At 35.9% G+C, this 12,662-nt stretch overlaps 1 protein-coding gene across 5 annotated transcripts in view; it reads right to left on the bottom strand.

Moving 5' to 3' along the window:
- Nucleotides 1-12,662, bottom strand: part of GRM8 (glutamate metabotropic receptor 8) — a 316,036-nt gene that overhangs the window by 247,911 nt on the left and 55,463 nt on the right. For all 5 annotated transcript variants that reach the window (XM_021555217.3, XM_021555218.3, XM_021555222.3 and 2 more), the window contains one exon: nucleotides 4,070-4,286. In XM_021555217.3, the coding sequence (XP_021410892.1) occupies nucleotides 4,070-4,286 (217 nt within the window). The remainder of the gene's footprint in view (nucleotides 1-4,069; nucleotides 4,287-12,662) is intronic.

Raw genomic sequence — 12,662 nt, 5'->3', positions numbered from 1 at the left:
CCAACATTTATTTGGTCAATGATAATGAACAGAAAGTAAATAGAAGACTAATATTTAGCACAAGAGTTTAATGAAGATTTGGTAAAGTGCACTTCCCTTTATTTCCCCATTTTAGTTTGTATCAGTGAGTCAAGCTTCAATTTAATGTTTAAACTCCTAAGAAATTAATAGGAATTCATTCCTTTGGTCAATGTACCAAAATGATTTGATCATGATGTCAAAATGATTACAGTGGTATCATTAACTTTTTAATGGGAGTAGAAAATTCTATAAATTTAATCATTGTCTTCAAACAATGCATGGAAGAATGAGCTGGAATAATCCCCTACCAATCGTTGTCATGTAAAATATTTAATTTCCAGTTCTGCTTTGTCCCAGACAGGATCTTTGTCATTAAAATTAGAGCAGATTTTGATATGTAATATATTTGGTGACATGTCAGGGTGGCACCGCTTTGACCTTTTCAGTATTCCACATTTCATTTGGGAGCCTGTTTCTTCCTCTTTCTTCTATTACTGATCAAGAAACAGAAGTTGAACAGAGGGTCAAGCAAACTGTAAATTAGAGACAAAGGGTCAACATTATATTAAATAAGTAAATTAAAATAATCTGTTTATTACAATTAGGTAGAACCCTAGCCCTTTTTCAACTCTACTTTAAAAAACAATACAAATAATAAACCAAAGGAACAAACTTTTCTATTTATATTTTCAAATCTGCTACCTCACATATCTTCTTATACACTAAATTTTTTTCAGAAATTAATATATCAATATTTTTCACACTCTTTTTCTCAATTGTTTGCTTTTCATTAGCTTATCTTCACATTCATTTTGCTTTCAGTTTTTGGCTACTTATCTTAAGCAGGACATAAAGTACTCAGCAAGGAGCTGAGCTGTCCTGTACATTTCTATGCCAGCTGCACAGGAAACACCATGTCCCAATTAGGCTCTCTTAACACACCATTTATTAACACAGACCTGGCAACTTTTGCTCTTGTGTGTGGTCTTATACTATGTGATGATTTTTGTAAACCCACATAGACTATAGTCTCAGATCACATAGTTAGATGCTATTCAGGTTCCATTTTAAAAGCATTTCCAGCTCTATGGCTCAGATGAAAAGTCTGAAGATAGTGGATAATAGGATCAGGCTGGAAGGGACATTAAGAAATCATCCATTCCACCCCAGCCCCAAGCAAGAGCTAAGTACACTTACATAATCAGTGGGCAGGTGTTTGCCTAATGCATTCTCACAGATCCTTATCAATGGACATTCTAAAATGTCCCCAAGTAAGCTGATATAATATTTAATGTCTTAAATATTACAAGGGGTTTTCTCCAGACAGAATCCTAGACAGAATCATGCTAGAGATTCATTCAATTATTTCTGCTTACTATACAGTATTTGGATGAACAAGTGGTCCTCTACCTTTCTGCAAAAGCCTATTTGAAAACATTTTCTATCACCTCTTCTTAATCAACTCTTCTTCAGCTGAACTAAGCCCCCCTACTCACCTGTTCCTCACAGACCACATTTGTGAGATTTGTCCTTGTTCTTGTTTGCTTGAGGGGTTTCATCTTTTCTGAAGTGAGGGACAAAACCTGTACTGAGTCAAAATTACTTTCCACAACTGACAGACAAATTGGAGGTTTATTCAAATTATTTTACTGATGGTATGCCCACTTGCATGTTCCATTAAAAAATGAGGAATATAGGTTAGAATTTACTATCATCCCTGCATCATTTTTAAAATAGAATTTTCTGACCTGTCTGTCTGAATTCCTCATTGTACAGATCCTTCTTGCAGAAACTAAATGCCTTGTTGGTGTCTTAACTTTGTCCTTTTCCAGATAGTGTTTTCAGATTTTGACTCTAAGGATTCCTTCTAGTTACTCTCCTAGTCCTAGTCTTAGTCCTTCTGACCTTAAAGTAACATCCAGGTTTTACAGTAATCTTTATTCCAAGTCCATCTGGGTTAAGCATGAAAATATTGACTAGTACTGATCCAGCTTAAACAACTGCCAAACACATAACACATTCTTTCATTTAAACAGAAATCATTGCTAATCACTCCCTGAGAAAACTTTTCTAAATAGGTCTGCATCCAGCCTATTTACACCTGATCACAATTGTGAAATTGGCTCAGGAGAATACTATATGTGACAATTATGGTAACATTACAAAATGTGAGAGCTGTGACACATCAAGTGCTTTTTCTCCAGCTATAAGCTGTTATCCTGTCAAAGAAAATTATTAGATGGATTTGATACTATTTGCTCTTGACAATTCTACACTGCTTATCAGTCATGTCCCTGTGGTTACATATGATTTACCTGATTGTTTACCTGAGTATTTTTCTAAGAAATAAAAATTACTTGTCTGTCCTGCCTCCCTCTGTTCTCCTTCTTCCGAACCATTAGAGTCCCTAATACCCACAATAGTTGGTAAGTTGCTGGGGGCACAGAGGTTGCCAAAAATCAAATGTTCTAATAGAAAACATGAATCACAAGGGGAAAAAAAAAATCAAACCACTAATCATGACTTATTATGCTTTCTGTTGTTACAGATCGTATAATGCCTAGGACATCTACTGTTGATTTTAACAGTTTTGGATTCACAATCCTGTTAACAATATTTATTTATCTTATTCATGCTAAATATTTATCAAATTACAATGGTCTTTTTTTATTCCAGGATCAGTGGAGATCCAACTGACATACACTCAAGCAATTGTGATTATAAGGTAATTTAAGTTTTTGCTGGCACCTATCTGAAGTTCTCTCATACTCCTGGAAATGGGAAACAGTAAAAAGTCCTGTGTTTTTTTTTGTTTGCTTTCAGAACTCAGAACTAGCTGTGTTGCAGATGGTTTCAAGAAAAAAATATTTTTCAGCCAATTCAGTGAGTGCCTTGGGAAGCCAATCTATTTGCCACAGATGAACCATTTCTTTAGATATGAACTGTGAAAGAATTATCCATGCCTTTGCTAACCCCAGAACAAAGTACAGCAGACAGCTTTGGCTCTCCCATGAAGACACCTAGCTGACAGCAATGATCAGAAGGTAGAAAAAGAACATTTATCAGTTAATTGAGTAAGCATATTGCATACACTGGTTCCCTAGCATAAAGAATGACTTTAGTTTCATCCTACAACCAGGTTCTTGCAAATAATCACTTACCTTTATGGTTCAAGCATAAGTGCCTGAAACACATAGGTGCCTTCCTGTATGACAGAGATGCTCTCTATATTCACATGCAGTTAGTGAAAGTGGGAGATACTATCATATTTTTCTCACCCAAGCTGATTCAAAAGAACTGAAGTTTATATGTACATGGCCTGTAAGTCAGATCTAGTAGATTAACTCAGGCTTTCTGAGGAAGGACAGGAAAATTGTTTGTTATTTAACCCTGTACTTGGTGAAAGACCAATTCCACCCTCTTTCAAACCACCTGCTACTCATCATCTTATTCTTTGGTCCAAAAGCTACTGCTCCTGAGAAACAGACAATTTTTTTCAGGCAAAAAAAAAACTATGAAAGTGTGAAAAAAATTTTAGACGTATCAAAAGGTACTTAAACATGCCTCTCATAGTGCCTATATTTGTTCAGGACATTTTATTATGAAGGAAAAATGGCAAGGTTATGTCTTTTACTTCAGAATGGAGGAATTGTGTTGTTTTTAAAATTCATCAAAATTAAAACCCCTAGGTTTATCTGTGCTGGAACATAGAAAAAGCTCTCATTGGACCATAATTTTCCTGAGCTGAATCAAAAATCGCATTTCCTCAAATCTGGCTGTAGTTCAGCGTCTTGTTACTTTTTGCCCCCAAGTCATCAAGGAGATTCCTTTTTCCAAAAAGACCCAAGAGATATTTATTTTTTGCCTCTCTTCTTAAATTGCTGCCAGAATTGCCACCTTGCAGAAGTGCAAGAAGCAAAATCACCCACTTGAGTCCAGGTAACACACCCATGGGTGCTCTGATCACACTGCATATGCTTAATCTGAACTCAGCGACGCTCTGCAACTCGGCAGCTATAAATACCAAACCCGACAAACACACACTCACCAATTTCTCTGGAGATCTGCGTGAACGCCTCCACACCACTCTCTCCATAGTTGCCTTCAGAAGCCAGTGTTGAGACATAGTTCCACCCAAGGGCTGTAACGATGTCAACCATGGCCTGTGCTTGGTAGGAGTCTGGTGGGACCACTCGAGAGAAGAAGTCATACCTGGTGTTATCGCTCAGCTCAGGAGCTGTAGATGCATAGCTGATTTGAGGTATCTGCAAACAGAATGACAAGTCATGCAAGCCAATCTAATAACATTTTACAGTACATACTTGTACCTTTGAAAGGCTTGTAATAGATTATACACAGGCATTGTGCAGAACCAAGTATCTTGCTTTAATTAAATCAGCTGATCAGAAAGCGTCTCGGATTTTGTGTAATGTCAGTCAAGCTTTATAGTGTAACACTCTCACCAAGAAATAATGCATTCAGCTGTGCTCCAGATGTCATGGCTCTTGACATGCAAATGCAACTTCTCTTTTTATTCTGGCCCTAATAGAAAAAAGTAAGGTAAAAAACAATACAGGGGGGGGAAAAGGAAGAATTTGTACTATTACTGCAGAAAATGAAAAGGTCAGTTATGATTACTGTGATTCTTGAAATTTGACAAGTAAAATGTGGATTATTTCCATTTCTTTGTTTTATTTACGTACATGAAAACATGTGTTCCCATTGTATAGCTATTTTTCAAGCTTCCTCTGCCACAGGTTTTTCATTTTCCAGTTTTAATAGTTCATTGTGCATGATTTAAGAATATGATGGCTATATATTAAATAGGAAAAGCTATCTGATTAAAAAAAAAAAAACACACACACCTAAAAAAATTACCTGCATATGATATCCACATACAGAAAGAGAAATCTTATAAAGATAGCAAATTTTGTATAAAACATCTCAACATTCTTAGTAGAAACAAACTTAAATAACTGGAATACACTTTAAAATACATTTTTTTTATCTTAGGAATAAAACCAAGGATGGTTTTCTGTTTACTTTAGTCTATTACAGATGGTTCATTAATGTCCAGAAGAGATATTGTAAGCAAGACTCACTTATTTTAAAGAATATTTTTGGTGCAAGAAAGTTTAACATATATGCTAACTTAAAAGGAGAATTATTTTCTTATTTTAAACAGTAGAACTGATTAAACAGTCATTAGTTTGAAATAAAAGATACTCTGAATATTGCATCACGATCTATATTAATAAGAGGTACTTAATTCACATCACAAAACATAAAACAGTCTTCAAGAAAGCAATCTGAACGGAGTTCCTAAATTGATTCCGTTGAAAGACAAATAGAACGGTGCCAGGAAACAGGTGTTCTGGTACATACTCTCTGTCACATTAGATGTCAGAGTAGAAGGTTTCAGTGCAACTATTATGTCCTGTTCAGTGCTTCCTCATCAGTACAAACTGAAAAATGCATTTGGGGCAAATGTAAGGAATTCAGAGTCTGGTCCTCAACCAAACTTGCATAGACAGTGCAGATATATTTGCACAGTCTGAATAAACAATTAATCTTCTAAGGCTTGGCACAATCATTTCTCAGCCAGAAACTAACAAAATAAAACTCTTATGTGTCTTGGCTGTATTCTTCTTTAACAAATTTTCTACTCATGGAAATGCATCAGAATAAAAATGTGAAATGTTGTTATAATAACAACTGAAGAGAACAGAAAAGAAAAAGAGAGGGACGATCAGAGAAAAAGTTAGAGCTTATGTTTCATGTAAATCAATATTACTAACAAAGAAAAAATCTACCAAGTAAAACTAAAGGATAAATTGTTCTTACAAAACTTGCTTTGTATAAATTCCCTTTCTTTCAGAAAGTGTTTGAAACATCTTTACCTCTTTACAGACAAAATATTTTTGGCCTGTAATAAGACAATTATGCATATTCCAAACACATATCATTGCCTTTCTAAACTTGTTCTGTTACTCTCTAAAACAGCTGTGTTGTTTTTTTTTAATAGATGCAAAACCAATAAAGACAACCCTTGCGATTTTACTAACTTTGCTTCTTGGTATTCCATTTCTCAAATACTATGTCATTGATCCTTTGCTGAAAGTTATTTCATCAATAATATCTACACAATCAACACCAGTAAGAAATATTTTAGACTGATACTTTGGCAGTGAAAATCTTGAAGCCTAGACCACAGACTTATATCCATTAACCCTCTCAGCTCATTTTTTCTCCAGGCATGAGATGAACAACAAACCCTAGATGTGTGTTTGTAGGAGAGTTGTTGGTTCTACCGCAGCAATGAGACGTTTCAGATCAATAGAGATATTTTATGTACTACAAATATCACGTTTTTGGAGCCTGGAAAATGAAGAGAGATATTCCTTTCCTACTTTTAATCTCTTTGCAGTTCAACTTCTTCCCTAGAGTTATTTCTAATAACAGTGGAAGAAAACAGAGGGCAAATACAGCACAATCACAATACTCTGAAGTCACTGGGCACACTAGTAAGCTTAAATCACCACTGTTTTATAACATCTGCCAGCTTTTCACTAGCAGGAAAGAACAATATGCCATGTGAAAGTAGGAAGACTCTCTAAAAAGCAAACCAACCTTAAGTTTGGAGAAAAAAAACCCAAACAGTTCTTGCAATGAAAGAAATAATTATTTTCCAAATTTCTTTTTGTATATGTCCCTCATGGTTATAAACAACACCACTGTCAAGAATTTTCTTCTTAGAATTGCAGAGCTCCCACCCAGAAATGCTTCATGGACTTCTTTTTTTAAAAGCAGTTTATGCAAAAGTAAATAGTAACTTCCTTCCTCGCCTGCTTTTAAATGCACAATTTTATACAGGGGAGCTCTGAAAAATAGCTTTAAAATTTGAGAAATTGGTTTATGTTCCAGTTACATAGGAGTAAAAAGACTCAACATGAGACTCAAATTTTTTGGCATGAGGTCAAATTCTTTGGATTTAGTGGTTCAATAATCCATGAATGAAAAATATATACATTAAAATGTAAAAACTCTAGTTATGGACTGTAGGTTTAATAAAGCATTTTATATTTCCTCAAGTACATTTTACAAGATGGAGCACAGTGGTGCCTAAGCAAGGGAACTGTTATGCTCCACCAAATCAGTAATGTGTGTTTTTAAAGCTCCCTAAATACAGACTGTATTCCTACTTTAAGTTCCACTGGTCTCTTGAGACATAAATTTACATTTTCAAAGAAACCTGTAAAGAAGAAGTTTTATTTCTCATTCTAGATTTCTCAATCTAATTTTTCAAATTAAATACAATACCTGCAATGTTTACATTGTATTTAAGTGGCATATATTAGTGTTAATGGTATATTTCCTTCTCTTTTGGAGAAAAAGATTTATTATATAACCACATTTGAATTGGTTTTTGCACAACATCTGTCACATTCATGGACAGTTTCTGAAAACATTCATGTTTGACTGTTCATTGATATGATTTTTCTATTCTTTCTTGCCCTATGGTTTGGCCACTGTCTCCCATTAACCTATAATGTGCTGATAAAGTCAACTCCTAGTGGGTGACAGATGGAAATCTTTGAAATTATTATATAGATTAACAAATAGGCGGCCTATTTTTATTATTTTTAAACTTTAAGCTATTAAATGTTGAAAACAAAAAAAATCCTAGTGTAGTGTTTTAAAACAACATCCAGTTTTAGCTTCATACTGGTCTTAACCCTGATACTTACTGAACTACTGCTGAAACTGCTCATGATCCCTCAGTTCTTTAATCTAAGTCTGTGATGGCTTCATTTCATTCTATTATTCAGTCACTAACATCACAAAACTATTCAGCATCCTTAAAAAATAAAACAATTTGTAGAAAAACAAAAACTAAACCCAAACACACACACAAAAAATTACTGATAACTAAGCAGAACACCTAATCCTTGAAGATCCATTCAAGTAAAAATCAGCAGTCCAGAAGAGTCTGTTTTTCACTGATCTATCTGTATATATCTCCTTGCTGATTCCTCTAAAGACCTCCCCTTCCCAGAGGATTTAGAGAAGATGGAGCAGGTACTTTCAGAACTGACTGTCCACAAGCATGACTGTGACAGTTCTTAAAGGAAGAATGACATCAGTATAAGACCAGCACCAAGCATTACTACAAAACAGACTTGTACTCCCTCATGGAGAAAGTGTGGACAACTTCAGGAGTGTCAAAGGCAGAGAGTGTAACTTTCCATTTATTTCAGCCAAGTGGCAAACCACTTTCAGCTCCTCACACACTGAACACAGAAACCACCTACTATACTCCTGAATCCAGGACTATTCATAGAGGAACATTCCTATGGATCTGTCCGTGCCGGGGTCCAAACCCTAAAACACAGAAGAGCTGCACTGAGGATGACAGAGGAAAAAACATGACCTAGGTGTGCCCTTCCAGGAGAGTGTCTTCACCAAAGCAGGCAGATTTAGCATGCTTTCTCTTGAATTAGATGCTCTCCAAGTTTAAGGCAAAAGTTCACTACAACCCTTTTACTGAGCTTTCAAATCCATTTGCATGCTACATTTGACAATGTAAAGCATCAGCTGGCCATTTCATATGCCATCTCCCTTTACACAGTCTTCCAGCTGAAAGCATGATTTGGGAACAAAATAGCAGACAGTGAAATGAGCAAAGCTCATAAGGCAAAAGACTTGAAAAGGGAATAATTATCAATTTTAAAAATTAGACATGAGTTACACTCACAGTAGTAACTATGTTGTACAGTCACCAAGAGTAATGGGCTTAAATCACTCACATCTTCAGTTTCACTACCCACTCAGTCCTATCATTACTAACTTTAACATATTAGCTAGCATTTTATTTCTCTTTTCCATTCTCTCAACACTGAGCCTTCTTTTTTATTATGAATATTAGCAATAGCACATTAAAAATAGTAATAATTGCAACAAAAAAAAAATTAAGTCAACAAACTAAGTTAATGACTACTTAGTATCAGCTGGCATTTTACCACCAACTAATACAGCTAGCAAAGGAGTTAAAGTACTCAGAATAAAATTTGGCTGTGGAAATATGTTTCCAACTTGATGATTTTTCGAATTTTAAATGTCTATCATTAATCATTAATGGCCCTGTCTCTTCAAGATTTTTATTCCCTCTTCTGTATAGCAAGAAAGAGTTCTTTGTGAGTCAAAAAAATTCACAGCAGCAAAATGAATCCTCAGGGCCTAGATATTGAACAGTTTCAGGAGGAGAGCCAAGGTCACCATGCTTAGGCTATTAGTGACATTTTTAAATTGCCATCATCCAGAGCACCATCTTAGTTTGCTTTTGCTTCTGAAAAACATCAGCCTGCAACACAGTAATGCCAAAGTCATTCAGGAAGGACATTCAAGATTCAAAAGAGCTTTATAAAGCTTAATAACATCCTACTATATACCAAACAATACTGGAAATGTCTTTTATTATTACTAACTATAGGAGAAGGTGAAATGCACCCTGGAACATTTCTCTAATATAAAGGGAGTCTGGGAGATTAATTCAACTGTTCTACACCCTATGTAGAGCAAGAGTGTAAACAGCCACCTGTCTTCCATTGAATCTCGCAATCCTGCTCTCTTTGGCTAGACATGATTATTAAGACACCTCATGCTCAGCTTCCTCCTATGATGTCTTCATCCTTCCCTCTATGACAAACACCAGACAGGTCACCCATGCCATCACTAGATACCTCGTTTCATTCATTTCAGAATAAACCCATATTAATTACCCTGTGAAGACCTAACACATTAAGACTCAGTAATGCCTTTGGAGATATGAGATGGCCCATTCAATGCTCAGGGCAGCTGAGCAGGGTGGCAGCTTGACAACTCCACCAGCCACAAATCAACTGTGCTAGAGCTGATGTTAGGGAAAGTTTCAACATATGAAGCTTTTTCAATCGGCCTCATTCCATGGATTTTACTGTGAGGAAGAGTGATTTACAAATCAAATATAGATCTACTGGGATCTATATTTTCCCAGTAGATAAATTCATGTATTCATTTATATTTATATAAAGGCAATCCTAATCTCTATTTATTTAGATGAATACGTTCTTCCTTGAGGTTAAGGACCCTGAATGACAATATTTATCATGCATCAAGCAATGCATGTTGTTCCAGAATTACCACTGGTAATTATTACAATGACTTGTACCTCCCCCCAAAAAAATTTATGTTGCTATAACTTGAGCAAAAGCAAGAACACTCAAGTATGCTTTTCACCCATATGAATATGATTTAAAACACAATTAGTTCAAAAAGGTTTAGCAAAATTTGAAAAGCTTTGGAAACAGAAAGAAGGAAGGTATAATCAGAAAGCTCTCATTAGCTGATTTCACTTGGTAGGCAGGATCTTTTTAAACCCATTTAAATTATCCCATGTCATTCTATTTGCAGTAAATATCATAGCAGTTCCTGTCAAGTGTGCTTGCAATTCATATACTTAATGATGAGGAGGTAATGGATTGGTCACTTGAAATGTTTTGGAAGTTCCACATATATTTGTACAGGTTTTGTGATAAAATGCAACATAGCCATTCTTTGCCCCAAATCCAGAAAGAAAAGGGATCTACCATACCTACCTAAATGCTTCTGAGCTGGAACAGGTAGATTATTGTACTTTTTTCTTTCTATCTGTCTTTCACCGAGTTTACTTCTGCTGCCAGTTACCTCCTGAAGACATATCCCTGAACAGAATATAACTTCAGTGATCAGCACTGATATTTTCATGAAAGCACATAAATGAGGATCAATGCAGCTCCATTGGTTGCCAACAAAATTATTTCTGCAAACCTCATAAGGTGGTCTGGTATGTGAAACATTGCAGAAACAGATGCAATTGCTAGTCCAGTGGAAATATGGGGGTAAAAGCAAACATGAAAATCCTCTTTCATTACTGATTTTCTGGGTTTTTTCCCCTCCACTACAAACATTAAAATTATCTGTCATACTTATTTCTGAGGATATTGCTGGTGGTCAAATGGCTAGCAACTACAGTAGTCTAAATAAACTGAATTACCCTAGTAAAAGTAATTTTTTATGGTTAATATATTTAATTGTCTAGTGTCGGATAATGGGCTGAAAAACTATTAAACCTCCATTGCATCTCCACTTGTCAGAAAGTATCTTTCACAAAGTCTAACAAGACATGCTAGCGAGAGTATTTCAGTTTATGACCTGCCCATTCTGCCCTGGTAGAACAGAACGTGACAAGGGATGAATGTATATAATAAAAAGTACCTAATAAAAAGCGTTTGAATTTGATTAGATTCATTCCAGTGGGTTGAAGTAGGTCAGGGACTCATTAGAAGTCATTACTTTTAATTATACACAAGGGATACTATAGAAAATAATGATGACACAATACCCCAGTCTCAAATCCCACAACAGATGCAGCATCTACAAAACTTATTCACCACTACAGGAAGTATGGTGTGCACTTTAGGGCAAAGCATTATTTATGCATTAGGAACATTTTTACAACAAGTACATCTTGTCACACTATGCTACATTATGCAACTCCAGAAGGATGAAAATCCATCCAAGGGGACAGCTTGAATTGTCATCAATATTCTGTGCAAGGGAGTCTATTGATAAATGCTAAACAATGGCATTTCTCAGTATGGGAGTTCTATATCAGTATTTCCACATCATTTTAAATCCTGGGGTTTTCCCCTCTGAAAACCAACTGAGCTAAGCAGTTGCACATTCAATTATCCACCATCTTTAGGCAGGCCCTTTCTAAATATTTTAAGCCCAGCTAAGGTCCAGGCACTGAATGATAAACTGAAGAAGCAGCAGATCAAGTGAGAAATATTCATACTGAGATCAAATCACAAGGAGGGGGGATGGAGGGGATCTTGAGCTTGGGAATTGCTGGTAGCTCTTTCTTTACAGAACCCTCTGTTCTCCAATCATCAGATCAAACAGAAAGCCAAGGATGGTCAAATAGCTTTAGGGACTTCTTAAACTATTAAAATTCCCTTTCTACTTGTCAGGGAAAACCACACTTAATTATGTGTATCAATACATTAGAGTTGTATCAGACTCTGCTTAGCACAGTGTGAACTCTGATATTTCAGTTTTTCTAGCTCTACTTTCCTCATTAGAGCTTGTCATATCAGTGTCTGGAACTCTAATCTCTTTTGATGGATTTGAGAAAAACATACAAAAATCTGCATTCCTTTTACTCTGAACTAGGAAAGCCAACTTCTTATTATTATTCAGCAGTAAAAATTTACCTAGTAGATCAGAGTATCCCTCAGCCAAAATCAGGTTTCCTTTACATTCATTTGATAATTTGTACCATAGAGAGCACAGCAAGCACTTTTAGAGACTTGCCCATGGGAACATGCACTCATCCATGGAAGCTTTTCTGATTACGGAGCCCATCACTATGGAAGGAAGCATGACACAAAGGAACAAAGAGAAAAGCATTGGAACAGACGGCCCAAGAAGGTGGCGGAGTCACCATCCCTGGGGTGTTCAAGACAACAATGTGGCACTTAGTGCTGTCCTCTGGTTGACAGGGTGGTGATCAAGGTTGGACTGAATGACCTCAGAGGTCTTTTCCAACCTTAATGATTCTG

This window comes from Lonchura striata, chromosome 5, assembly GCF_046129695.1.
Source record: "Lonchura striata isolate bLonStr1 chromosome 5, bLonStr1.mat, whole genome shotgun sequence".
NCBI lineage: Eukaryota > Metazoa > Chordata > Aves > Passeriformes > Estrildidae > Lonchura > Lonchura striata.
This window is presented reverse-complemented; position numbering and strand designations above follow the sequence as displayed.